Source organism: Propithecus coquereli, unplaced genomic scaffold (assembly GCF_000956105.1).
Source record: "Propithecus coquereli isolate 6110/MARCELLA unplaced genomic scaffold, Pcoq_1.0 Scaffold477, whole genome shotgun sequence".
Taxonomy (NCBI): domain Eukaryota; kingdom Metazoa; phylum Chordata; class Mammalia; order Primates; family Indriidae; genus Propithecus; species Propithecus coquereli.
This window is the reverse complement of record NW_012150585.1, coordinates 970253-998111: the sequence shown is the minus strand read 5'-3', so window position 1 is coordinate 998111 and position 27859 is coordinate 970253. Positions and strand designations below refer to the sequence as shown.

Genomic DNA, 27859 nt, shown 5'->3' with positions numbered 1-27859 from the left:
GGAGGGGGCGGGGATGCATCCTGACTCCACAGGGAAAGGAAGCTCTGCATTCAGGACCCCCCCAGACCTCACCTTGCATGTCTCTTCCTTTGGCTGATGCTGATTCGTATTCTTATGATAAAACTGTAATTGTAAGTACAGCACTTTCCTGAGTTCTATGAGTCGTTATAGCAAATGATCAAATGCGAGGGGCTGTGGAAACCCCCACATCTGTAACCAGTTGCTCAGAAGTGTGAGTGGCCTAGGGACCCCCAAACTTGCAGCTGGTATCTGACGTAAGGGCAGTTTTATCAGACCGAGCCCTTAAACCTGCGGAGGCTGCGCTAACTCCGGCGTGAGCATCAGAACTGAACTGCAGGACACAACCACCCCTGCGGCCCTCGGCCTGGGCCCAGCAAAGCATCATATTTGTCTGAGCATCTACATTTAGTACAGCATTTACATAACATATACAGTAATAGTGTCGCTATGGCTATGCCTAATATTTGGAGGAATTGATGAAAGCTAGGGAAAGATTTAAAGAAACTAATCTGACCTATAAAGCCATTATATACATATTCATATTTTTGTACTAATTTGATTATTCATTTCCCTCCTTGATCTGCCTCTATTTGTATCTTATGATAAACTTGTGCGGAACTACTTAGCATAGAAATTAGCTAAAGTTCTTCCTTAGGCCAGTCATTTTTTATTGATATTACATCCTGAGAAGGCTATAACTCAATCTCTCAATCTATTTAATCATCATTATCAGTACTATCATATGACTTATTTATATAAGGTAGTTGAATCTTACCAACAATGCTAGGGTTACACCATTTCATACTATGGTCATGGCACTGTTCATTACAGAGAAATCTCTAAGAGTTACAGCGGTGTTTCCCATGCCTCACAAATGGAAACGGACCTTGCCCAGACACCAACTATTATTATGAACAGGCATCAATGCAAGTGGCCACGATTGGTTATTTCTGGGTTCCAGGTGGGTTGGGGACAAAGCTAGTCACCTGTCTCCCTTCCGTTGTGTGCCATTCTATGGCAGGGCCCATCTCCCTCCTGTGGGGAGGACACGAGTGGTATTCAGAACAGTTTCTATCCTTGCTAGTTGTACTACATGGTGTGTCTTCTTCTGATATTCTTGGGGCAAGGGCAGTCACAATGCGTCAGTGTGCACTACACGTGCCCATAGATTTAGGGGCTATAAGATTCCCACAGGTGTGCCACTTGAGCCTCAGCAGCTAGGACGAAGGGCATTGCCCCTTGGCTGCCTTGGCCTCGAACTGTATTAAAACAGTCAAGAGGCCCAGCTGGGTGGAGCACAGGCCCTTTCCCAGTGCTGGGTCCTGGCATTATCCCAGCATCAGTTGTTGACCCAGTGTGACCCACGTCACCGGAGCTCGTCATCTTTCCAGGCGGACTCCCATGCCTTGCTTTCGTCCTGGAAGAGAACTCCCTCTAACCTGCTTATTCTAGTTAATACACTTCTGTCCTCTGAATGCTTCTCCTCATTAGAAGTACAGCTTGGGCCGGGCGCGGTGGCTCACGCCTGTAATCCTAGCACTCTGGGAGGCCGAGGCGGGTGGATCGCTCAAGGTCAGGAGTTCGAGACCAGCCTGAGCAAGAGCGAGACCCCGTCTCTACTAAAAATAGAAAGAAATTATTTGGGCAACTAAAAATCTATATAGAAAAAATTAGCCGGACATGGTGGCGCATGTCTGTAGTCCCAGCTACTCGGGAGGCTGAGGCAGTAGGCTCGCTTGAGCCCAGGAGTGTGAGGTTGCTGTGAGCTAGGCTGACGCCATGGTACTCACTCGAGCCAGGGCAACAGAGTGAGACTGAGTCTCAAAAAAAAAAAAAAAAAAGAAGTACAGCTTCTTTAAGCATGAGGGAGCTTATCTCCCCTAAAGCCCCTTTATATCTCACAGGCCAATGTTGTTTAATCCACCATGTGTGTTGTTGCCATTGTGTATTAAAGGCCCAAGTGCAGTTAAGGTACGTGTTTTGACCAAAAATTGGTGGGTCCCCATAGTGGGCTAGATGAGTGCTCATCACACCTACATGTAATTTATTTTGAGAATGCTATGAGGCTTCCCACAGCCTGTCTTGTCTCAAGAGGGGGCTATTCTCCAGGAGAATTTGGACCTACCCTGTGATGCCTACTGCTTTTATCCCATGAGAAACCCATTCTTTTCTATTCTGTTTAGTAGCTTTCCATCCACAAAAGCAAGGGTGGCCTGCACGTGCGCATGTGGCACACTGTGGCATGTTGGCCATGCTGCTGCTGTATTTTGTCATTATAACCAGGGACCTTTCTAAGCATTTGATTATCAAGGTTTACAGTTCCTTGGTGATTAGCCTGCCAGGAGCTGTAAACCACACAATCCAAAGACCCAGTAGGGAGTAGTTCCTGGAAATTCCTTCCCAAATGCTACACTTTATAGTGGATAGAACCTGAAAACTAAGAGTCAAAACACTGGCACATGGCTAGAGTTCCTTTCAGTCGTCAACAGTTGGTCCACTTCATCATCCCACCATCTGACTGAATCCCAGATCGGTGCCACTCAGGTCTGCAGGCTGCCATTCAACCTTGTCGGGTCCCAAAAGCAGGAGTGGTCTTGGCAAATGTGTGGCTTCCCCCTTCCGGCATCAGATATAATCATGCTAAGAGAATATTTTCTTGTTCTCTCTCCAAGCATGTATGTGATGTTGGATTTCCCTCATTGCATAGCCCATTTATACATTCCTTTACCCTCAGCTTCTATTTCTCCTTCTATCCATTTGTCATTGATTTTTATCAAACTTTTCCACCTTTGGAAGGGACATTAGGTTTGGCTACTGTGCTGATACAGGTTGCCAGCAGCAGTACTAGTCTAGCAAGTGCCCTGCCCTCAGTCGCTCCCATTCATACAGGGTAGGGTTACAAAGGTGCAGAACTAGCAGACTGTCTCAACCACTAGACAATCCAGCTGCATTCACCAACAGCCCCAATGTAGCCAGACGGGGTGAAGACACAACCTACCCCGCCAGGCCCTTAGGAATTCTCGCATAAAGGTTTACAGGCACAGTTACAGCTTCTTGCTTGAGAACCATCCCTTCTTCTGACACTCACAGTTGTGGTCCTGGTCCTAGGACCACTGTATCAGGTAAGAACAAAGTAGTTGAGATGATGTGGGAAAAAATTATATAGTCATACCAGCAACCTCCTCCCCTCCACTTCCCCACATCCCCCAGAAAAACAGAGGAATCTATGCAGTGGGAACCCTCCCTTTGCCCCACTCATGTTGAGTGTGAGCACACACTTGTGAAGGTATGTAAGCCAGCCCTTCTTGCTTTTACCTCCCCTATTTTAGACAACAAATGTTTTAATTGCCTGTTACAATTCTCTATTAAACCACTACTCTGGGCTGGGCGCACTGGCTCATTCCTGTAATCCTAGCACTCTAGGAGGCTGAGGCGGGAGGATCGTTTGAGGTCAGGAGTTCAAGACCAACCTGAGCAAGAGCGAGACCCTGTCTCTACTAAAAATAGAAAAATTAGCCTAGCCGGGCGTTGTGATGGGCGCCTGTAGTCCCAGCTATGTGGGAGGCTGGGCCAGGAGGATCGCTTGAGCCCAGGAGTTTGAGGTTGCTGTGAGCTAGGCTGATACCACGGCACTCTAACCAGGGTGACAGAGCAAGACTCTGTCTCAAAAAAAAAAAAAAACCACTACTCTGAAGATGATGTGTAACATGATATGTCCATTTGCTATATTGCTTGGCCTATTGTTGGACACTTTGGTCTACAAATTGTGTTCCTTGATCTGAAGAAATGTAACTTGGTGGTCCAAATTGGTACAGTATCTTCTGTTCCAATATAGCATTTTATAGTATTTTGGGCATTTGCATCTACAATCAGGTATGCAAAGCTAGTTTAACACACTCTTAGTTTTCTTTCTTTCTTTTTTTATTTTTTTTTTTTTGAGACAGAGTCTTTCTCTGTCGCCTGGGCTAGAGTGCCATGGCGTCAGCCTAGCTCACAGCAACCTCAAACTCCTGGGCTGAAGCGATCCTCCTGCCTCAGCCTTCCACGTAGCTGGGACTACAGGCACACACCATGACGCCCAGCTAATTTTTCTATTTTTAGTAGAGATTGGGGTCTCGCTCTTGCTCAGGCTGGTCTCGAACTCCTGACCTCAAGTGATCCTCCCACCTCGGCCTCCTACAGAGCTAGGATTACAGGCGTGAGCCACCACGCCTGGCCCACCCTTCTTTTTCCATAGTGGTCCCCACAGGGTCATGCCCCATGTGGGTATCCCCGTAAAAGTTCATGTAATAGTTCAATTTTTCACTGCTTGTCTACCAGGCCATTTGGCCACTGCCCATGAGTCAGTAAAAACCCAAACATAGGGGCTTTTATCATTCAATTCTCCCATCACTGCAAGAAAAACACATGCAATTCAGTTCACTGAGCCGATTTGTTCTTACCTTCTTCAAAGATTTTCCATCAGTCAGTCAGTCAGTCAGAGCGCCATGGCCTTCCTAACAAGATTCTGTCTACCCAGAAACCAAGCAGCTGTTTTTGGTCAGTCCAGAGCTCTTCCTAGGGCCCCTCCTGGGTGGCATCAGCTCCTTAGGTGCTTCCGAGGTCGGCCTTAGGGGAAAGAGGCTCTCTCTGCTCATGGATACTATGTGCACCTCCTTGAGTTCCCGGAACAGCATGTTCCTGAATACTCCATTTCCGTTTTATTAAGAAACTCTTCTGAGCGCTGCCTTCTTCATCAGAGTGTTCCTCTGACATTACTCAAGACATTATGGGTATTTCAGGTTTCAGGATTACTTTGTGTCCTGTAGCCACGGAGGCAGTTTCAACAAACACCCAAGAGCAAGCTAGTAATTGTCTCTCGCATGGCATCCACCATACGCTGTGCCTGGAAATGTTCTGGTCCACGATCTCAGGCTTTTGCCACAAGCCCATCTGATGGAGTTTACACTGGCCTGTTGTGCGGAGAATCGGCTCACAGCAGCACTCAGCTTCTACCATGTCACTGATTAAAGTGCCAACCTCCTTTTGTCCACTGGCTACTCTACGCCATTTCACGTTAGCAACCAGTGCGGGCTCCGGCAACTGCATCGGTCCTTTACTGTACGAAGACCCTGCTAGTTCTCTCAGCCCTGGATGTCATTCTTACCCACAAACCCCTGCCACAGACACACATAGGCACGCCCTACACGCACACGCATGCACATACCTGCACTCACATAACCCTTGTCCAGTTCCAGGTAACATGCCCTGACCAGGCTGCCCCAGACTCTAGCACTCTTTTCTGCCCTGATGGGGCGGTAGCGGTGGCCTGACCGGCTCCCGTCCCTGTCTCTGCAGCCGGATTTACTGCCACGGGGAGCTCCTGCACCAAGTTCAGATGGCCAAGCTCTACCAGGATGACAAGCACTTTGTGGACATGCCACTGTCCACAGCCCCAGGTGAGGCAGCTGGGGGTTCACCTTCTCCTGAACCTTCTCCCCAAAGAAGCCAGGGGGCAAGACCAGGCAGAGAGGCCCCCTCTGATCAGGTCCGCCGCTATCCCCTGCCTGCTGCCCGCTCTCCAGACGAAGTCCTGCAGAGCTTCAGCGAGCTGTCCGAGGCCTACAACCACAGCATCCCCACGCGGCAGCTGCAGGCGTTCGTTGCAGAACATTTCCAGGACGTGGGGCAGGAGCTGCAGCCCTGGACCCCTGCGGACTGGAAAGACAGGTGTGACTCTGGGCAGGGAACAGGAGAGGGCCTTTCCAACAGGGCTGTCTCCTTGAACTCTGTAGGGCTGGCCCTTTTCCAGCCCCCAGTTCCTGCAGAAGATCTCGGACGCCAAGCTGCGTGCCTGGGCAGGGCAGCTGCACCAGCTCTGGAAGAAGCTGGGGAAGAAGGTATCAGTGTCCCGGGCCACCCAGGGCCTGGCGGAAGGGGTCTGGGGCTGGGAGAGAGGTATGCCCACAGTGCTCCCAGAACACAGATCAGGGGGCTCCTTTACTGAGAACACAGTCCCCTACTCCCTAGGTCCCCAAATGGAAGCCCTCTAGAAAGAATTTCTGGAGTTAGAAGGAGTACTTCTAACTCCTCACCTCCTCCAGGAAGGCTTCCCAGCCTCTCCGAGGCAAACCTCACCTGTCCGCCGCCTCCCAACACTGCTCTTGCGTCATCTGCTAAATGTTCACATACCTGCTGGGTTCTCTCCCTTCCTGAAGCTCCTGGGGCCGGGTCTCTGTCTCAGGAACAAAAAGTGCTACACTGCGTGTGGCCAAGCGTGTGCTCAGCACAGTCCTGAGCTGCTTTCTCTCCTCTCTCTGAGGCTCCGGGAGGGCAGAGGTTGCCCAAGGCCACACAGGACCACCCCTGCTCTCTCCTCCCGCTCAGCCCCTGTGCGCTGGCACTCACTGGCACAAGTGCTGCTCAGGGCTTCTTTGCTAGCTCGGGCTGCCTTCGTCACCTGCCCTCAGGGGCACCTGTGGAACAAACCTGAGCCCCGTTCTCTGCTCTATCAAAATGCCTGAGACAGGCTTGCCTTTCCCCACCACCAAAACACAGATACAGAAATATCAGTGGGAATAGCCGGGCACCGTGGGGCACACCTGTAGTCCCAGCTACCAGGAGCTGAGGCAGGAGGATCGCTTGAGTGGTCAGGGCTTCTACACACCATCAGGTTGAGCTGGGACTCCAGAGGCTGGCACATGGTGGGTGAGGACACCAAGGCTTCCAGCGCTGGGCCTCGACCACATGGCTGAGCAGCAGCAGAGCCAGAGCTCAAGCCCGGCTGTCTGGCTCCGAAGCCCGTGGCTGCCAGGGCCTCCACCCTCAGCCTCCTGCAGCCTCCACTTCCATGGGGATTGTAGGCTCCCCGTGGCTCTCTTCTCTTTCCTGACTCCAGATGAAGCCAGAGGTTCTCAGCCACCCTGAGCGGTTCTCACTGATCTACTCGGACCACCCTTTCATTGTGCCTGGCGGGCGCTTTCTCGAGTTCTACTACTGGTGAGAGGCCAGGGGGCCTGCAGGGGCCAGCAGTGGTGGGGAACGCAGGGCCAGGAGGGTGTGCAGGCCGATGGAGGCAGTGGGGTGATGGCTGAGCTGCCCCTTCCCCCAGGGACTCCTACTGGGTGATGGAAGGTCTGCTCCTCTCTGAGATGGCCGAGACGGTGAAGGGTATGCTGCAGAACTTCCTGGATCTGGTGAAAACGTGAGAGGGGGCTGGGCACCTCCAGCCCGGGGGTGGCGGAGAAACAGGTGTGCCTTGGGCCTGGAGTTGGATTTGTCTTGGAGCCAGTCGCTAGGCAGAGGGCATCTCAGCAGGCCTCCCTCTCGGCAGCTATGGGCACGTCCCCAATGGTGGGCGTGTGTACTACCTGCAGCGGAGCCAGCCCCCACTCCTGACTCTCATGATGGATCGCTACCTGAGTCACACCAACGACATCGCCTTCCTGCAGTGGGTACCCCTGCCTGCCTTGCAGGCCCACCCCATCCCTCAGACCTCCCAGGGCCGGGGTCGGGGGTGGCATGCCTGGGCTGACGTGCTGCCTGGCTCCACCCCAGGGAAAACATTGAGACCCTAGCTTTGGAATTGGACTTCTGGACCAAGAACAGGAGCGTCTCTGTGAGCTTGGGGGGGAAGAGCTACATCCTGAATCGCTATTATGTCCCTTATGGGGGACCCAGGTGAGAAACTGCCCAGCCCACCCCTCAATCTCTTACCCACTCCCTCTGGTTTGAGCATCACAACACCCCCGGGCAGAAGGGGCTGACTTAGCTTGGTCTCTTGGACAACTGGCGGCAGAGGGGGCCCGAGGGTAGCTGGGTCAAAATGGCTCAGCCTCCTGGTTGAACACAGGGGGGCTTAGCGCCTACGAGTAACAGGCTGCCCCCTCTGCTCTTTGCCAGGCCAGAGTCCTACAGCAAAGATGCAGAGTTGGCAGACACCTTGCCAGAGGGTGAGCAGCAGTGGGGTGGCAGGGCTGGGGGCAGGGTGGCTGGGCATCTGCAGTGCGACGGGCCTGGTCCTCCATAGGCGGCCGCCTCATCCTGCAGCCAGGACTGGCTGGGCTCCCTGCTCTGTCCTTACAGGTGACCGGGAGCCTCTGTGGGCCGAGCTCAAGGCGGGGGCCGAGTCTGGCTGGGACTTCTCTTCACGCTGGCTCATCGGGGGCCCAAACCCCAACTTGCTCAGCAGCATCCGAACGAGCAAACTGGTGCCTGTTGACCTGAATGCCTTCCTGTGCCAAGCAGAGGAGCTGATGAGCAACTTCTACGCCAGGCTGGGTGAGCACCAGCAGGGGACAGAGTTGTCGAGGTTGAGTTCCTGCCTGAGCCTTGGCGATAGAACCGGAAGGAGAACCCTGGGAGGAAGGGCCTCCACCTGCCCAGCCTGCGCTGGTGTACCAGCAGACAGGACAAGTGGAGCCCACCCTGATCTTCCCACCCCTCCTCCTTCTTACTGTGAGGGCTTCTAGTGCCTGTGAGGGGACCCTAGTCCACACATCCCAAATCCCTGCACTCCATCTCCCTCAGACAGCTGCCCCCGACCCTCAGAGCTAGGGGACTCTGCACAGCCAGTGACCTTGGGATGGCGGACCTGGGGACAGGACAGTGCAGGCCCCCGGAGTACTGCAGGGCCATTTGCTCAGGGAATTCCAGGACCTAGGGGACGGAAATGCCAGGGGCTCCAGGGAGGCCTGTTTCCTTGGTCCTCAGGATGTCTCACCCCTCGCAGAGGAACACAGAGCAGGCCAAAGTAGGGTGATGAAAGGTATAGTGCCCGAAGGTGGGGCCCTGGCTGCTTGGCCTAAAGCGGCGCTGCCCCAGGGAATGACTCCCAGGCCAGGAAGTACAGAACTTTGCGGGCGCAGCGCTTGGACACCCTGAACGCCGTCCTGCGGGATGAGGAGAGTGGTGCCTGGTTCGACTACGACCTTGAGACGGGGAAGAAGAACCGGGAGTTTTACCCATCCAACCTCACTCCGCTCTGGGCCGGCTGCTTCTCTGACCCCAGCGTCGCAGACAAGGCCCTGAAATACCTGGAGGTGAGAGGCCGGGCGCGGTGGCTCACGCCTGTAATCCTAGCACTCTGGGAGGCCGAGGTGGGTGGATTGTTTGAGCTCAGGAGTTCGAAACCAGCCTGAGCAAGAGCGAGATCCCGTCTCTACTAAAAATAGAAAGAAATTAATCGGACTAAAAATATATAGAAAAAATTAGCCGGGCATGGTGGCGCATGCCTGTAGTCCCAGCTACTCGGGAGGCTGAGGCAGAAGGATTCCTTGAGCCCAGGAGGTTGAGGTTGCTGTGAGCTAGGCTGACACCACGGCACTCTAGCCCGAGCAAGAGAGAGAGACTCTGTCTCAAAAAAAAAAAAAAAAAATACCTGGAGGTGAGGACGCAGCAGGTGGGTCTGTCCCCCTGGAGGCAGGACTGCCCCCTCCTGACTCTGAGCAGGACCTGGCAGGTGCCAGCCACTCCCTCCTGCTGTGCCCCTTGTCTTAGCTGCGGGTCCCGCTCGAGCCACCAGGGGGAAGCTGTGAGCCAAATAGATAAAGGCCAGGAAGGGGACATCTGGCTTCACACAGGACCCAGCATCCTGGCTCCAGCCCCACCCACAGCCATAGTATCTGGAACCTTCTAGGACAGCCACATCCTGACCTACCAGTATGGGATCCCGACCTCTCTCCAGAAGACAGGCCAGCAGTGGGACTTCCCCAACGCCTGGGCCCCCCTGCAGGACGTGGTCATCAGAGGTAGGGAGGCAGGCATGGCGGAGCCCAGGGCCTTCCCCTCAGCATGTACAGGGTCGGCCTCTCTGGGGCTGGGGACGTGTGAACAAACGAGGCAGGGCCTCTGTCCTTCCTCCCTCTCTGCTCTCCCGGCCTCCACTCAGCAAACGTTTGTGTCCAGCCCACCCAGCCAGTGGAATCAGCCCTCTGTTCTCCCTTCAAACCCCAGCCCTAGACGAAGGGCGGCCTGGCCCGTGGTTCCAGGAGGAGGTCTTGGGGCCCAGGCCCCTTTGCCCCCTTGGGGAGAGTGAGGCCCAGCCTCTGCTCTCTCTGGGACGGGGGCTCTGGAGAGTCAGGGTGCTGCCTGGGGTGGGGTCTAGGCCTGGCCAAGTCGCCTTCACCTCAGGCCCAGGAAGTGGCTTTCCAGCTGGCCCAGAATTGGATCCGAACCAACTTTGATGTCTACTCCCAGAAGTCAGCCATGTATGAGAAGGTGAGCTGGCCCTGAGCCGTCCCAGCGTCCACCAGGGACCCCTCCCTGCGGGGAGGTGGGGGTGTCAGGCTCTGCAAGCCCAGGCCAGGGCCAGCGCAGCTGGGACAGTGGCGGCGCCCAGTGGCCATCCCTGGACACTGCAGGGGCCAGAGCTGCAGGCCAGAGTGTATTCTCCCCAGAGGCTCCCATTGTTGCCCTTGGGGTTGGGGTTGGGGTCATTGGGTTGCAGGCAGTGCCTGACCTACAGCCTGTCCTCCTGTCCCCAGTATGACATCAGCAACGGTGGACAGCCCGGTGGTGGAGGGGAGTATGAAGTTCAGGTAAGTAGGCCGGGGTGAGCTGGCCAACAGCTTACGGGGAACCCCTAGGCTCTGCTGTCCCCCAAGACTGATGGAGGCCTCCCAGGAGTCAGTGTGCTGGCCTGTATGTGGGCCCATTGGAGGCGCTGACTGGTGCTCCCTCATACCCCCGGGGCTAGGCAGGGCCAGAGCCCCTGGGTAGAGATCCCACATCCCCCAAAGGGCTTGGGGCTTCCCAGGGACCTGGCCCCACTGCCCGTGCCTGTCTCCAGGAGGGGTTTGGCTGGACCAATGGAGTGGTCCTGATGCTCCTGGACCGCTATGGTGACCGGCTGACCTCGGGAGCCCAGCTGGCTTTCCTGGAGCCCCACTGCCTGGTGGCTGCCCTTCTGCTAAGCTTCCTGCTCAGCCTGCTGCCATGGTGACAGCCCCACCACCCTGCCTGCCCTCCCCACACCTGGCCCCAGCTCCTGCCCCATTAAACACCAGTGCCTGCCTTCTCCCGGCCCATCCTCTGTTCAGAGTGGAGTGGGGCAGGTCCCTCCTGGAACCTTGAATAGGGTGGAAATCCTGCTTTGAGGGGAGACCTGGCCCTGCTACTCCAAGTGCCCCAGGCCCACGCTCATACCACCTGGCCTTCCACACAGGTACTAGTCCAAAGGCTTTATTGTTCTGCTGAAATGCTTACAAATACTGAAAAACACCCAGCCAGGACCAAGGGCCCAGGGCCAGGCCGGAGGGCGGGGAGGTGGGCTTAGTGTTAAGGCATGAAGGGGAGGCCAGACAGCTGCGGCCTGGTCCTCCACTCTCCATTCCATCACCCTTCCAAGGCCGACGGGAGGGCGGTGGCACCTCAGGGCCCTTCCCCTCGTCTGCTTCCTCTCCTGCTCGGGCTTTTCCTGTGGGAGCATCGGAGCAGCCCTCTTCCCTGTAAGAAACTCAACCCTGTACAGAAGCCAAGGATGGCCCTTTCACCTTCCTCCCCCGTCCGCATTGCTCCTCTGCTCAGATCCCCCGGCTTCATCCCTTCTGGCTCTAAGCAAGGCACGGGTGGAAGGGAGGCCTGGACCGGGCCGGAAGGCTGTGCATCAGAGCCGGAGACACAGGCCAGGGTCAGGGAGAAGGTGTTCAGTCCCTTCCCCACAGCATGAGACGCCCACGGGGGGGCTGGAGAGATGATGGCACGTACCCTCAAATGGCCCACAGCTGAAACAGTGGGCAACCGGTATGTAACCATGGCGACGAAGCAGTTACTATGGTGACCATGGTGATGGGTCTGCTACAAGGAGGTAGGGCTGGGACCTCAAGGATGATGCTTGAGATCTCTGGCCCTTGAGCAAAGTAATAAAAAGTATAAAGGAAGGGAGAGCAAGGGCAGAGCGGGGTTTTAGAAGTAGCCGCCTGAGCTGTTATCCCACTGGGGGAGGCTTTGCTCTGCCCGCAAGGCTCCTGCAAAGGGAGCTGAGGGAAGGGGGCATCTTTGGCAGATTATGGTACCATAATTTGTCCTTTACAACAGAGAAAACAGGCTGGGGAGAGCAGAGCGGGAGCCAGGTCAGAGCCGAGAGGCCACTCTGCGGCGGCTCCTCAGCCTGGCCAGCCTGGCGCAGGACCCTGAAGAGTTATTGCAAATTCTAGGCGCCCAAGGGACAGCAAAGCTCCCTCCCCACTTTTTGTCTTCCAGCTGGGTCTTCAGGGGGCCAGAGCCCACAGACTCACAGGGCTGAGCTCCTTACAGAATATTACAAAGTCTTCTTGTACAAAAGCCCTAGTCACATGCTGCCATGCCCTGCTTCTGTGAGCCTTGAGGCCCGGTGCACGGCTCTCTCCAGGGCAGGAGAGCAGCAGGTGGCCGGGCATGGGTCCTGGGGCCAGCCCGAGGGTCCAGGAGGCCCATGGCAGTCAGTTCATGAATTGAGTGTAGCCCTCAGCCCCTGTGACAATGACATCCATCCAGATGCGCATGGCCTCTGCAGATGGGGCCACCATGTAGTACAGCCGGTCATGGGTCTTCACGCAGAAGGTGAGGGCTGGGTTTGGGCTCTGCCAAGGGGAGAGAGAAAGGTCTAAGAAGTGGCTCACCCATGCCCAGGAACATTCTCCTCACCTGCCTCCCTTTCTGTCCTTTCCCCTCCCACCCCCCAGGAAGCCCTGGAGCACTCTCGGCCCTAGCTGAGTCCTAAATAGGCCCAAAGCCTAGTCCCCACCAGTCCATGTGGGCCACCACGGCAGTCCTGGGCCCTCAAAACCCTTTGGACCCTGGCAGGGCTATCCCCTGCCAAGGAGGGACCTGTTACTTAGCACCCGCAGGTATCAAGAGAATCAGACATAAAGAGTTGCTCCGGTGAGGACCAGAGTTTCCTCTCAGCAAAAAAAGGGGCAGATGGAAAAGCTGCAAGCAGGATGCTGAGCCCCAGGACCCCAGAGGGCTGGGGTGGGCAGCAGAGGGTTGGTGGGAAGGGGGCCAACTTAGGGCAGCTGGCCCCAGCCTCAAAGATCTCCTGTTTATCAATCCCCCTCTATCAGATCCAGTCTGGGGCCCCTCCAGAGGGGGCTATCCCTTCTGCATTGCCAGCCCCCCACAGGGAGACACCCTGCTGTCACCTCCAGGACAGGCAGACAACAAGGGAGAGGGAGGTGCTCAAGCTCACAGGAGCTTCTTGCTCTTTGCAACCCACTTTCTGTTCCTCCCTCAGGCAGGGAAGGGAGGGTGGAGGGGAGAGTCAAGGGTCAGGGGAAGTGGGGTACAGGAGGTGTTAATGTGCTGGTTATAGCTAAGTGGGGAGGGGTACCTCAGTCACCACAGTGAAGCGGAAAAACCTCTTCTGGGAAGGGGAGAGGGAGAAAGATAGAGAAAGTCGACAAAGAGAACAAGGACTAGGTTGGAGCCTCTGCAGAGGGCAGGCTGGAGGACTTTGCTCCCAGAGCTCTGCTGGGCCACCCCTTCCCCATGGCTGCCCCCCCCGCCCGCTCTGGTGCCCTCCACTCCTGACCTTGGCTGCGCTACGCAGGTGGTCGTAGTACACTTCCTCGATGGCCTGGAAATAGATGACCCCCTTCAGCTTCGTCTCATGCTTGTCTGCAAAGGAAATGAGGGCAGGCTGAGGAGGCCTGTCACACTTCCGATCAAGCTCCACCGACACGGAGCTCCATGGCCTGAGCTTCCCCATCTGGGAAAACGGGTGAAGGTTCTAGACTCCCAGGACCCCGAAACAAAGCCCCACATAGAACCCTGAAGATGTGCTCAGCCTCGCTCATAATTACAAAGAAATGCACATTATAACTCCACTGAGATACCACCTCTCACCTATCAGAATGGCAAAACATACCAAAAATATACACCACACTTCGGGCGTCTGTGGTGAAACAGGCAGTCTGATGATAGGTAGCAGTACAAACTGTAAAACCCTTACAGACAACTTGGCCACATCTATCAAAATCAGAAAGGCATTTGCCCTTTGATCCCATGATTACACTTCTGAGAATTTATCTCACACATGTACAAAATAAAGATTATTCATTGCGGCCCTTTTTGTAGTTACCAAAGATTAGAAACAACCCAAGTATACATCAAGTGGAGATTGGTTAATAAATTATAGTGTACCACATGATGGAATACCATTCAGCTGTTAAATAGAATGATATAGAGATATCTGATATAGATATACATTCAGAAATAAATCTATGAACTATATCCAGATATAGGCCAGGCACAGTGGCTCACGCCTGTAATCCTAGCATTTGGGGAGATTGAGGCGAGAGGATCACTTAAGGCCAGGAATTCGAGACCAGCCTGAGCAAGAGTGAGACCCTGTCTCTACAAAAAATAGAAAAACAAGCTGGGCATGGTGGCACATGCCTCTAGTCCCAGCCACTTGGGAGGCTGAGGCAGGAGGATCACTTGAGCCCAGCAGTTTGAAGTTGCAGTGAGCTATGATGATGCCACTGCACTCTAGCCCGGGCAACAGAGTGAGACCCTAACTCAAAAGGAAAAAAAAAAAATCCAGATATAAATATCTAGATATAGAAATATTTGATATAGGAATATCTCTAAGACACATTTGGAGGTAAACAAGGAATGTATTGTGTGCCACCTTTTGTGTAAGAAAAAGGAGTAAGAATATATGTTTGCATTTGTTTATATTCTCCTACAGGAACTAGAGGATACACAAGAGATTAATAAAAGTGGTTATCTGTAGCATGTGGGGGCATAATTCTCAATGTAAACCTTTTTATATATTTTTATTTTTGAGCCATATGAATATATTTACCTAATATTAAAAAAAAGAAAGGAAGCACACTTCTTCGACGTATATGGCAGTTAGCACGTACATATAGCATATAGCACCTGGGGGCAGGGGTGGCAGGAGGGATTAGGGCAAATTAACTGACATCCTTTCCTTAACAGTGAGCCTGAGTCCGACAGGAGAGGTCATGCCAACCACTAAACCCAATGGTGCCAGCTAGAAGCAAACTCCTCTCCGTGTGCTCCTCCTCTCCCCACCTCCTTGGCTTGGCAGAGGCCATTTACAGACTGGTGCCAACACAGCGCTCGAGGCTTGTCTCACAACTGTCCCCTGCACAAACCTGAGTTCTATCCAGCCAGGCTGAGCTTCTCACCATTCCCTTAACAATACACTCTTTATACACTAGAATGGTCTCCTTTGGCCAATTCCCTTGGCAAACTCCTAAGCAATCTTCAAGACCCAGTGTAAATGTCCCCACTACAGTGCGGGGTTGTGTTTCCCTGTGCTCCCACAGCACGGATGCTCCTCCGTACAGAACTCATCATGCTGAATCTGAATCCTCCTTTACCCAGCCATAGGTCTGCCTCCCCCAACAGCAACAAGTATGCGCCCAGCACACAGTAGGTGCTCCATCAGTGCTGAATGAATGAGTCCTAGGCACGAGGATCCAGAGAGAAGTCAGAGACCCTTCTCTCAGGAACCTACCATCTAGAGGGGAAGAAAGTAGAGACACACGGCCTGTTTACTAGCTGTGTAACCTCAGGCGTGGGTAGGAACTCCACGAGAGCACCTCCATATCACAGGTTGTCATGAGTATTAAACGAGAGAACACACTCGAAGTATTTAGCACAGTGTCTGGCACATAACATGTGGCATCTGTCATTATATCATTATGCCCCTGAGCCGATGTCCCATGACAGAACGGCCCCTGGATAATGCAAGAGTTCAGAGGAGGGCAGGAACCACTCCTAGTGAGTAGGGGCCAGGAAAGGCTTCACGGAGGTAGTATCTGACGTGAATCCTGTGCAGTGAGGGGCTTTCCGTCAAGTAGGTGGGAGGAGGGTCCAGGTGGAACAGGCTGGTCACACCAGGACCCTGATCCAGCCACAGGCCCATTTTCTGACATTTCCTCTTTGGGACAAGGACCCAGCCTGCCCTGGGGTTGGGCCTGGTCAGCCCTCCAGCCCCTGTTCTTTCCCATCCCTTCCCTCACTGGCAATAGTAACACATTCCTGCCTCTGCTTCCTTACCGCCCGCCTACTCTGGGTCCTGTGCAATCTGGCTCCTGCCCTGTGCAGAGCGGAACGCTTCTCTTGACAAGCTCCCATCCCTGAATCTAATCGCCTTTGGGCCACATCATTCTTGGCGAATCTGCAGCATCCATCATCGCTGCTGACACCTCCCACTTGCAAATGTCTGCTCCTTTGGCTGGCTTCCTTCCCTGTTTCCGCCCCCATCCCCAAGCCTGCCATCTGAACTTGGTCTCCTTTTGTTCCACAGACATGAAGTAAGGTCACATGTGCCGAGCGCCGGCCCAGCACCTGGCACATGGTCAGTGCTGGCTTCCTGCCCCTGCTCCTTCTCCCTTTGCTGTTGTCTCCTCTTCCTCTTTCCCCACATGGGCAGGCCTGCCCAGGGTGCAGCCCTCTCCCTCCCCTCTTCTCTGCTGTGAAGTCTAATTGCCCAGGTTCAGTCTTAGCCCCGCCTCATAGGAGCTGTGAGGCCTTGGGCAATTTATTTAACCTCTCTGAGCCTCATTTTCCTCATCTGTAAAATGGCATTAAGATAGTGCTTCCCTCATAGGATTATTAAAAGATTAAATGAGACGGTGCACGTAGAGTGCTTTTAGCACAGTACCTGGCTCATACAAGCACTCGAGAAATATGATCTGCTATTATTATCATTACTACTACTGTTCCAACAGACTCAACTATGACTCTCCCTCTGATCCTGACCTTTCTGCTAAACCTTGATGTCCGAGAGGCATTTCAACCTCAACATGCCTACAATGCTGCTCTCTTCCCCAGGCCTATTTCTTCCTCTCCAGACAGTCCCTCCACCTTCCCAGCCCAGAATGAAGCATGGGGACACCTGTGCCTCTGCCTCCCCACACCCAGGACCCAGGGTGGTCAGGGAAGGCTTCTCGGAGTGGGTGGCACTTGATCAGAGACCACGTTAGAGGGGGAAGCAGGCACTCCAGGCCTGAGCATCTCTGGCACCAAACTCTGCATCCCTTTCCCCCTTCCAGGCTCCCAGTAGGATTCCTCTTCCCAGCTCTGGGGCTGAGGGGTGGGGGTGGAGGGCTGTATGACTGGCAGACAGTCCCACCAGTGACTTGTGGACAGACATGATGTGTGTCACTTCCCAGCTGGGGCATTTAATGCCAATGCAAGGCTCGCTTAAGCCTCTCTTTTCACTCTGCCGCTGTGGCCAGCAATGTTCCAGAAAGTTGTGCTCTGAAGCAAAGACAGCCCTGATATGGGGGGGAGCCCCCACCAACCTACAATGCACAACAGACATGTATCGGGAGTAAGAAAGGAAACTTTGTGGTTTTAAGCCACCGGGATTTTAGAACTGGTTGTTAATGAAGCACATCCAAGCCTCTCCTGACTAGGGTATCACACAGCATCTCGATCGAGCTACCTGGAGGGAGTTCCAGGAATGGGAAACTAAGCTGGAGGCTGGAGTGGAGAGAGCTGAGGGAGCAGGATAGGCCAGCCAGACTGTCCCTGGGCTGTCCTGAGCGCTCCTTGGCAATACTCAATTGCTTGTCTTGGAGTCTCTGAGGGAATTTGTCCAAGGGAGAGTCCCTAGCCCAACCCAGACCATAGGACCACCCCATGCCCTAGAGCGTCCAGGCGACTCCCATCAACATACCCATTGTGCCTTCTTTTAACTCAGCCTATGGAGACCCTTCCTGACAATAAGGTCCGAGAGAGAGCTGTGGCCATTTTGCCTATCAGCTGAGCCTAGAACAGTGCCTGGAACTTACTAGATGCTCTGTAATATAGCTGAATGAAATGGAGGTAAACACATAAATGGAGGTAAACCAGGTACACTCTGGGAGGGAAGCATACGACCCAGCCCAAACCTCTGGCCCCCTACTTGAAGCTTGGCCTCCTTCTAGAAAACCAGCTGTCCTGGGTGACAGAGCCCAGGGGCCCTGGCTCTGGCTGACTCCGGGGATGGCCTTGTGGGAACTCACCCACGTAATAGGAAAGGGTACGCTTGAGGCGGTCGAAGACAAACCAGCGCTTCTTCCATGATTTAATCTTGCCACCCATCTTGACCAAGTAGCCACGGCAGACCTGGTGGGAAGCAGGAGTAAGGAAGGACCCACAGGCACAGCCCTAAACCTTAAGCGTGTGCCATTGCCTGTGCCTGTATTTGGAGGGGAGGGGGGAGGCTGTCCCCAACACCTCTTCAGGCCAGCACATCAGGTCCTGGGACAAAGACCTGGTTAGGTTAGGGCAGGAACCAAGGCCCCTACTCTGAGGGCCTAGGAGGTGCCTCTGACCAGGGGGCCCTCCATCGCCCAGCACCCGGGGGCCATGCGTGCGTGCACCTTGCTGCTGAGCACCACGTGCAGGCAGGTATCGACACCGTGGCCTGACGACTCAATGTGGGTCTTCAGGTCAAAGTCTTCCTTCCGGATTGGCAGGTAGCGGGTCAGGGGCCGTGCCTGGGGGCAGAAGGCAGGGTCAACACAGTCTCCTGTCTTCCCCCATCATTCCCCTGTCCAGGCCCCTGGGCTTTGGTCCTGAACCTCAAGTAGCCTGACACCACCCCCTCCTGACCCCCAAGGCTGTCACTCTGATTTCACAGGGTTTATGGCAAAAGTGGAGGGCTGAACGCCAGTGCTGACTCTTCCCAGGCCTAGGCAAACTGCTAAGTGGCTCCGCACCTCAGTTTTCCCACCTTTGATCGAGACACAGCCATCCTTGTCTTGGCCCTCCCCCTTCTGGGCTGAACAGACTAAAGCAAGAGGCCAGATGTGAACATGCTCTGGGAAGAGATGTCCGATAAGAAATCTGGTCTCTGACTTCCTACTGGGACCGCATCCTCACATCCCTTCTCTAGGCCTCAGTTTCCTTACATGCCAAACAAGAGCTTTGAACTACATAACTACTAAGCTCTATTCCACCTCTGATACTAACTGGAATTCTCAGTCAGCTGGAATATTTTTCTACTCTTCCTTTCCCCAAAAGAACACTAAAATGGCAAGAAAGGAAACATCACAAATTATTTAAAGAAAAACCAAAACATGCAACCCCAAAGATGAACTGACTCCACCCACCTCTCACATCAGATGCTGGTGGCCCCTGCAACAATGCCTGAGCCTCAGGACTGGGGGGCCCCAGAGCGGTCACTGACTGAGGCAGGAAAGGGGAACTAGCCATTTGACAAATATTCCAACCACAGAGGTAGAACTCAGAGTTTCTCATTTTTTTTTTTAGATCCAGGGAGACAGATTGGAAATTTCTCATTTTTTAATTTCCAAACCCAATTAAGGTGACCTACTCCTTAGAATTTATGTTGCTGCATCATAGAAAATGATGGAGCTGTGATCACTGCTCACTGTTGGAGGGGGGGCCCAGGGGACCCCCACCCTGGGGAAGCCTATGGAGACTCAATTCGAAGCCCTTCTGAGTCCTATAGTTCCATGAGGGGGCCAGGATCTGGGACCAGAGACATGGGCAGATTTCCCTGCCCTACCCAATTTCTCCTACCTTCAACTGTTCTGCTCAAGTCTCCTGTTTAAGGAGAAAGGAGGGGGCTGGTTTTTGTGCAAGGAGGGATTTCTGTCCTAAGGAAAAACTAGTACAATTCTCTCTTAGAGCTGTAAACCAAAGGTTAGAGTGAGGTCATCCACTGATGGTGGGGACCGGAGCTGAAAGGACCTGTGGGGTGAGGGCCAGGATGCTGCGGAGTCGCACGAGAAGGCTCATGAAGCAGACAAGAGGCCCTGCAGAGAGGCTGAGGGGAGCCGCCTGGTTCTTGACTCTCAGCTCCCATCTCTGGGAGGCCTGTTCAGACCCTCTCCTCTGACCCCAGATGTCTGCAAGGTGGCCACCTCTCATGACCCACCCACCCCAACACACACACACACACACACAAGCTTTAACAGGCCCCGGTGGGTCTGTTTCTTGGGGCCAGGGAGTCCCAGGTAGAATTCTACTTGTGCTAAGCCAACAGCAGTCCTTTCTGGAGTAGCATGGATTTTACAGCCCAGCAAAGGAACCCTGGGATCTCCCTACTCCTCCACAGCCCTCACGCTCAAGCCAACCACCACCATTCCCCACCACACCCTCACCTGGGAAAACTGTTTCTCCCGCATCTTCACCTCCTTCTCCACCAGCTGCTGCCTCCGGGCACTCTCACTCTGCAGCCTCCGTTCCACCTGCTCGCGCCGCCGCCGCTCCTCCTCCAGGGCCTGCCGTCGAAGCTCCATCTCCCGCTCCTGCCCCCAAAGCTAGGGTCAGTGCCCACAGCCACCCTCTCCCCACAACCAGCCCTCCTCAGACCTGGGCAGAGCTGCAGGAGGCCCCCACCTCAGGTGGTAGTCTCGCATGAGGAGGCATCACCTGCAAAGCCCACCCTCCCAAGAACTCTGCTGGTTACCGATAAATGACTTAAAAATGTGTGACTGTCCTGCCTTCAAACCCTGGCTCTGCCACCACTATGGGCTGGCTCTGTGACCCTGACAAAAAGCATTTAAACTTTCTAAGCCTCAGTCGCCTCATCTGTAAAATGAAGTTAAGAATGCCCATTCCTGGGATTATAGTGAAAATTAAATGAGATCATATGTATAAATAACCATCGCCAATTCCAGCAGGAAAGAAGTACTCAATAAATAAATGCAGCTCTCACAATGTTATCTGAGTTCTCAGAACATGGATTGTCTATACAACTCCACAGCTTGACAGCTAATATATTCAGTAGTCCTTCCCCAATCACTAACTTAAGGCCCTTTGAAACTCCAAATTAGAAACATTTGCTGTTGAACTTCAAACTTGATGGAGAAAAAAAATATGATTGGAGACTAAGGACACAATTGAACTTATAAAAGCCATTATGAAAGGATTTTAAAGGTCATTAAAACAAATCATTAGATACAGAGCATGTGAGTGGTGCTTTAAGTGTCCTAATCAACGATAAACACCTCTACGCCGTTAACTCCCGCTTGCCATTCCTTTCCAGCACAAAACTTAACACAATCTCCTTTTCCTCCATTTGCCAAGAGAGTCTTATAAATCTGCCATACTTTGATGTAAGATAAGAGGCATTCTTTTCTGGTTGGTCCTCCATTCAAATGGTTAGTACTTTTTAAAAAAAATCCCTCCAGCTGCTGAGGTCCCATTTTCATCTCAAGAGATGCAGAGTGGCTCGCATGGTGGACACAGAACATCTTCTGCAGATCCTTCGTTTAACCTCCTGCCCAGGCACAGATTTCCTCAGCCTGCCTATGCCCAGGATAAACCACAGGTCACTCTTTGCCAAGTCCCAGCTCCGTGCCCACGTGAAGGAGCTGTGACTTCTCTCAGCCCCCTCTGCTCCCCAAGGCTCCCCAGCCAACACCTCTGCTCCGGCTTGGAATCTGCCTCCTCTTCTGTCTAGACTTCAACCCTCAGTTCCTGCTCTTCCCAACCGTGCCCAAGACAAGTGACCTGCCACACAGGTAGATAGGAATCAAAATTCCTGTGGTTGCCAAAGAGCAAAGTCCACAGAAATAAACTCACAGAGACTGAAAGTTTCCGTACAGGAAATTCTTGCTTGGACAACGGTTACTGTGCTGCCTTCTCTATTCCTAAGAGCTGTGAACTTGTAATCTCCCCAAGCCTCCCTATGCCCATTTGAGGAACACAACCTTTTAAACACTTTCTATCCCGAGGGAAGGTTGCAAGGCTAATGTGGGTGGAAGGGCTTGGGGTGGAGTGAGGCCCTTGGCAGGCAGCGGGCAGCTCTGCTCCCCCCACTCCCCACCTTCTGCCTCTCTGGTCCAGCTCAGCCTCACCCTTGACTCCATGAGCCGGCTCTTCTCTGCATGAGCCTCTTTCAACATCTTCTCCATCTCCTCAATCTTCCCCACGTCCAGACCACTCGCACTGGGGAGAGAAGGGGAAGAGGGGGCACATCAAGGAGCCCAGGAGCAGCTGGTGGAGGCAGTGGGCCCAGGTGTGGGGAGGTACCTGGACATGTTGTCAGGGGAGCAGGCCGAGTTGCCCCCCGTGGAGATGCTGGTCTCCATGCTGTCTGAGCTCTCCAGGCTCAGCGTATCGTAGGCGTGCTCGCCCTCCTCCCCACGCTCCCGCCCAGCCGGCAGGTGGTGTAGGATGGAGTGGTGCATGAGTGGAGGAAAGCCCGAGGCGCCTGCTGGGAAGGGCGCAGACCCATGGAGGGCATCCCACTGGCACTGCGCCTCGGCCGCTGCTTTCTGCTTCAGCTCAGCCAGTCGCCGCCGTTGCTCTTCAATCACCTGCTGGCCTGCAGGAGGGACAGGTGGGAGTCACAGTGGGATTCCCACCCACCAGGGGGAGGGGAGACACTGGCAACATCACAGAGAGAGGGAGGAGGTGAGCAGGGAGAGGTTAACACAGAGCAGCCCCCTCACCCACCCTCAGCTCCCAGCCAGCTGCCCTGCCAATACTTCAGTCGCCTGCACAATCAGCCACAGCCACACAGTCTGGCTTCAGTGCTCTTTCCACATCCTGAGCCCATACAGGGCACCAAACCCGCCCAGGTAGTGCCCTGGAAGTGTGACAGCCAGGTGGCTCGAGCCCACAGCTGAGGCCTAAATAGCTGGGCAGGACACATGCACCCACCCTGCCAGCTGGGGAAGGGAGAAAGAAGAGATGGAGGAAGCCCCAAGAGCACCCAGGACGCCAATGCAGAGCCCCCTGCAGTGCAGAAGCAAGAGCAGCAAAAGCAGGAAATAAGGCAGGGGACACAGGGAGAACACAGCTGAAGGCAGGAGAGAGGTCAGCCGGAGGGGTGAGGCCAGCCGGACACCCCAACCAGCTCAGCCTGGGAGCCTGCCTGCAGGCAGTGGCGGCCTGGGCAGGACACATCATGCTGATGCCAGGCAAGGGCTGCCTGGCCAAAGCAATGCCCTCTGTGGTCAACGCTCTACCTGCTGGGTCGTCAGTTGGGAGGGGCTCGGCAGGAAGCGACTCGACTGGCGTGGGGGGCCCCGGGCAGAGGGTACGGTAGAGACACACAGAAGGGATGAGAGGAGAGAGAGGCACAGACATGGACTTTCAAAACAACCAAATTGCACACAAGCAACAAGGACTCCTGGGTCCCCAGAGCCAGTATCTCAGCAAACCAATTCTGGAGGTCATCAAATTCATTCCCCTGCCTCCAGACAGGGCAATGTGTAACCCTACTCAGGTCAACAAGCATTTCCCTTATTTGCTATGCTCTCTAGGAAAGAAAACGGCACAGCCTCCCAGGCCCTTAGTCTCCTGTCCTGGTGTCTTCTGATATATATCCGGGAGGCTCTTCTTTAGGTGTCCAATCGAAATCCTTTCTGCTCTTGCCGTGATCCCAATTAAAGGAAAAACATCTGGTGAAGGTGTGGGGCATCGGCATGGATGAGGCATGGGGGAGGAATGGCAACTATCCAGGGTCCCCCCGGAGAGCAGGTGGGCTGGCATTGCAGCCACTCACCCTTCTGCTGCAAAGCCAATTGGCGCTTGGTCTCAATGTCCTGCAGTGTAGCTGCCAGGTTGCGTGGAAGGCTGCCCGTGCCATTCTGGGTGAGTAGAGCACTCTGCAGACGGAATGGAGCATTGGAACCTGGGCTCAGAAGACTCCACCCCCACCCCCAAGGCTTTCATGGATGGCCTTGGCCTCTCCAGCCCCCACCACACATGCAGCCCCACCCCTGTCCTCAGACCTTTGGGGAGGGGCTACGGCCCAGGGTAGCCACGCTGAGCTGGGAGGAGGAGGAAGAAGAGCCTGAGGAGGAGGGGAGGGGGCCGCTGCGGGTCCGAGGCAGAGGGCTAGTAGCTTCACCATCCATTTTGGACCGGTAAACCTAGAGGGAAATGATAGTGCCCAGTGACCTCTGGCTCTCCCACTGGCCGCCACCCCCATGTCACCTAGGCTGGCTGTGATCCAAGATACTGCCCTGGCACCAGGCCGCTGAGGCTTTCTGGCTGTATCTAACAACAGGGTTGAGCCTCCTGGGCCAGCCCAATGGGCAGATGCTATTGGTAGCTGCCAAGTCTCCTTTCCAGGCTATTCCTCTCTGGGCTAATCCCTGGCCCAACCCTGCCCGCCTCAGAAAGGACCTGTAAACAGACCCATGCAAGGAGTTAATGTCAGTCAGGCAGAGTATGTAGGAGACCAAGTGGAGGCCAGCTTCCCCCTGGTCCCAGCTCTGCCACTGAATGACCTTGGGCCATGCACCTCCCATTCTGGGCCTTGGCTTCCTTATCTGCAAAAGAAGAGGGTAAAACTAGACTAAATAACTGACAATTTCCCCTGCAGCACTAATGTACAGCGAATATGGTCTTTGGAGTTAAGAACCCTGACTCTCGGCATAAGCTCTGCTACTTCCCAGCTATGACCTTGGGAAGATTACTTATCTTCTCCAGGCCCCAGTATTCAATCTGTAAAATGCAATCCTCCTGCCTCAGCCTCCCAAGTAGCTGGGACAACAGGCACACACCATCACACCTGGCTAAAGGTATGAATCTCGAAAGGTAGAATGTCAGGCACTACAGCAGGTCAGTGGAGTGAAACTTGAGACTATCTTAGCACCCTTTCCCCACCCTCACAGTCACTGCTTGATGCAGGCTCAGGTAGGCCCACGCCCTCCATGGCAACTCTGAAGAGGCTTGGGCACATCCTCAGGGCTGTCACTTCAGAGTCTTTGTCCCCTTCTTTTCTGCCTCCAAGTGTTACCCCTGGGGAGACCAGGAGAACAAAATACTGGCAGTTCTCCCAGGACAAGATAGTTCCAGTTGCAACAAGCCCAAGAATGTGTCAGGCCCCCAAACTGGGTAAGAGGCTCTGGGGCTGGGGGCTGCCAAGGATAGAACAGACTCACAACCTAGCTCAGCACAGGGTACCAAACAGATCTCAACATGACCATGGCTCTAGAAGCCACCCACTTCTAGAAGACAATCATGTCATTCTTGGACTCAGGGGGCTGGCCTTCCAACCACCCAAAGTGCCAGGATGGCAGCCCATGGAGAGACTTTCACTCCTTCACTGCCCTCTCAGGGCCCAGAGTTCCCCTCACTGCCCTGGATGGGCTCCCATACCCAAGGCGGCACTGTGTGGCTGGTGGATCTGCAGGAAATACTCAGAGAAGACAGCAGCAAGGACTGGGGCGGATGGGCAGTGAAGGAGGGGTTACCTGCAGCTGACGGGAAGCTTTGGCAGGCAGAGGCGGGGGGGAGGAGCGAGGGGAGGCTGCAGTGGGGCCAGTCCCCAGCCCGGCCATCAGCTCCTGGTACCACTGCTCTAAGTCTACAGCAGGGAGCAGCAGCTTCTCCATCTGGAGGGGGAGATGGGGAGGGGGCCAGGGGACAAGAGGGGAAGGATGGAGAGGAAAGGCCAGGAAATGGGGGGAAAGGAAAAGGCAGGAGAAGGGAGGAAGAAGGAAGGGGAAGGTTGGAGGAAGGGTAAAGGAGGGCCACATCAGGGAAATGGACAGAAGGTGAGGGAAGAAGGGGAGGAAGGAGGGGAGAGAGAGTATAAAGAAAAGGAAGAGAAAAACAGTGAGACAACAGTTGCCCAGAACATCCTAAGGGCAAAGAGAAACAGTCAGGGTACAACTCCCAGACCACAGACACGGGTATGCTGGCCATGACACCAGCCTCCAGCCAGAGCCGCAGGCCCCGAGCACTGCCCTGGAGCTGGCCTAGGGCCGAGAGGCCACGTCAGCAGAAGCCAAACACGCACAGAGCACACCAGTCAACGGGCAGGGGTGGCACGAACTCACAGACCACCAACCTTGGGTAAAGGCGTGATGGAAGCGAAGGAGGAGGAGGAGGGCAGCGCGGGAGGAAGGCAGGTGGTGGGAGCCAGGTCCCGGGAGGCAGAGGCCCAGGGAGGCAGGCCTGGCGCAGGGGCTGGGTGCATGGGCGAGGTGCCCCACGTCACCTTTAGCTGCTCAAGCGTCACGTACTTGGGGCAAGGCCGAGCGCAGGAGGGAATACAAGACGTTAATGGGGCTGGAAGGCAAGAGGTGGCCCTGCCCAAGGGGGAGGGGAAGGATAGGGTAGGAAGCACGGAGCAGAGGCTTGCAGAGCCCACGAGGCCAGGAGAGCCAGAGTCCTCTCAGCATGAGGCCCTCATTCCAGAGCAGAAGGCCCGGCCCTCCCAAAGCTGTGAAGAGCTAAAGGAAGCTCCCAAGGCCCCAGGGAAGAAAGGGAACCACTCCTGATCCCCCTGTATGCCAGCTGCCCTTCTTTCTCACTGTTGAAGACAGACCCTGCTGTCCCACCTTCACCCAGGCCCAGGAGGGAATCTAAGGCATCCACAAGCAGGCCCTTAGGAGCTATGGGCACCCTCGGTGGCTGGTACCTCGCTGTCAGGCAGGGGCTGGGTGAGCACACTGGGGGAGGTGGCAGAAGCATAGGGGTCCAAGTGGGAGCACAGCTGGAGAACCTCTGCCAGGCTCACATATTCCTAGGGCGCCCAGTGAGAAGGGGAGGGATGGGCAGAGAAGAGGTTAACAGGTTCATCCAGGTACCCAATACCCCACACTCCAAGCCAGGCCACAGGGCCATCACTCCATGTCAATACAAAATCCGGAGCAGGAATGGGGCATTCAGCTGCCCACTATGGCTATAGATGGCTGTGGGAGTAGCAGGGACCAGGAAAGGGTGGTCAGAACTGACGTTCTGAATGAAGGCTCCTTCTGACCTCCACTTTGGGAGCCCCCTTAGCATCCAGTGTCTGCCCCAGCAGACCCTAAAGGCCCATTCCTGGGTTTGCCCTGGGCTGGGGGCAGGCGAAGAAGCCCAGCGAAGGCCTTCCAAGAGCCCGCTGAGGATCAGGATGCAGCTCCCAGAGACCCACTCGTCTCCAACGCCCTGGGCCCTGGGCATCCCCAGTGGGGCACACACATGCAGCACTGAGCACCAATCATGTCATTCCCCAGTGTCCCTTGTACCCCATCTGCCAGGGCAGGAGCTGGAAACGGGTAGGGGAGGCAGAGACGTCACCCGGGCCTGAGCAAGATGGGTTCTGAGAAAGAGGGCTTAGCAAGGAGCAGCTAAAAGCCTGGCAGAAAAATGGGCCAGTCACACTGCCCAAGGTAAGTCCTTGGAAAGATGCCAGCACAACTGAATGTGGACTGGGAGGCCAGGGACTGTCATATTCATCACATAGCCTTAGAATCCGAGCTTAGCTAGGTGCTGGGAGCACTGCAGACATCCACAACGCATGCTGAATCAAAGCACAGGATCCTAAGCCTGCCCTGTGCCGGGGGCCCATCCAGACCTAGCTCCAGAACCAGATTGTCCTCTGAGGGGTCACAGAAAAGGAAAATGAGCCAAAGGGTCCAGCATGTTGTGAGAACTGATGAATGACATGCAGAATACAGGCAAATTAATATGCAGATCAACGCTCTGACTTTGCACAGGCTGCCCAGGCACGCTATGGAACGGCAGAATAGCGCAAACACACTCTCCCAAACTCCAGCCAGCCAAAGGATTATCGCCACATGCCCTTCAGCTGGGCCCTAGGAGGAGCTGTGGGCAGGAGCTCAACGGGCAGGCAGTGGGCAAAGCAGAGCACGCAGTTAGCTATGGTTACCTCTTGTGCTTTGGGACAGAGTAGAGTGGAAGTAGGTGGGGTTAAGGAGAAAGAGGATGCCCCAGCCTGAGAAGACCCTGGAAATAGGCCCGGAGCCTTAGTCCCCAGCTCCATCCCTGAGGACTCGGAGATGAGCAGTTCAGCCTACAGAGAGGGCACGTGGTGAGGGGCCGTACCCCTCACACTCAGCCCAGCCCCCCTCCCCCAGGCCTAAACTGCCGTGTAAGTGAGGCAGGGAGGGAGGCGAAGAGGTCAAGAAACTCGGCATGTCTTAACTTGGACTTCACACACCAGGCTTGCAGACCTGGGAAGAACCAC

The 27859-nt window shown here is 54.7% G+C and overlaps 2 protein-coding genes across 3 annotated transcripts in view; one reads left to right on the top strand and one right to left on the bottom strand.

Moving 5' to 3' along the window:
• Positions 1-11007, top strand: part of TREH (trehalase (brush-border membrane glycoprotein)) — an 18125-nt gene extending 7118 nt beyond the window's left edge. The window contains exons 2-15 of one of the 2 annotated variants that reach the window (XM_012655399.1): positions 5359-5459; positions 5586-5730; positions 5813-5900; positions 6899-6999; positions 7112-7204; positions 7334-7450; positions 7558-7680; positions 7903-7952; positions 8086-8280; positions 8824-9041; positions 9638-9749; positions 10106-10218; positions 10485-10538; positions 10790-11007. In XM_012655399.1, the coding sequence (XP_012510853.1) occupies positions 5359-5459; positions 5586-5730; positions 5813-5900; positions 6899-6999; positions 7112-7204; positions 7334-7450; positions 7558-7680; positions 7903-7952; positions 8086-8280; positions 8824-9041; positions 9638-9749; positions 10106-10218; positions 10485-10538; positions 10790-10942 (1663 nt within the window). In that variant the 3' untranslated portion in view covers positions 10943-11007. The remainder of the gene's footprint in view (positions 1-5358; positions 5460-5585; positions 5731-5812; positions 5901-6898; positions 7000-7111; positions 7205-7333; positions 7451-7557; positions 7681-7902; positions 7953-8085; positions 8281-8823; positions 9042-9637; positions 9750-10105; positions 10219-10484; positions 10539-10789) is intronic. The other variant, XM_012655400.1, reaches the window with a different exon arrangement.
• A 794-nt stretch (positions 11008-11801) lies between these two features.
• PHLDB1 (pleckstrin homology-like domain, family B, member 1) overlaps positions 11802-27859 on the bottom strand; it is a 45650-nt gene continuing 29592 nt past the window's right edge. Inside the window, exons 13-21 of the mRNA XM_012655457.1 lie at positions 23664-23804; positions 23435-23537; positions 21955-22249; positions 21780-21870; positions 20079-20225; positions 18330-18446; positions 17970-18072; positions 13511-13596; positions 11802-12560 (exon numbers count right to left, since the gene is read on the bottom strand). Of these exons, the coding sequence (XP_012510911.1) occupies positions 12420-12560; positions 13511-13596; positions 17970-18072; positions 18330-18446; positions 20079-20225; positions 21780-21870; positions 21955-22249; positions 23435-23537; positions 23664-23804 (1224 nt within the window). The 3' untranslated portion in view covers positions 11802-12419. The remainder of the gene's footprint in view (positions 12561-13510; positions 13597-17969; positions 18073-18329; positions 18447-20078; positions 20226-21779; positions 21871-21954; positions 22250-23434; positions 23538-23663; positions 23805-27859) is intronic.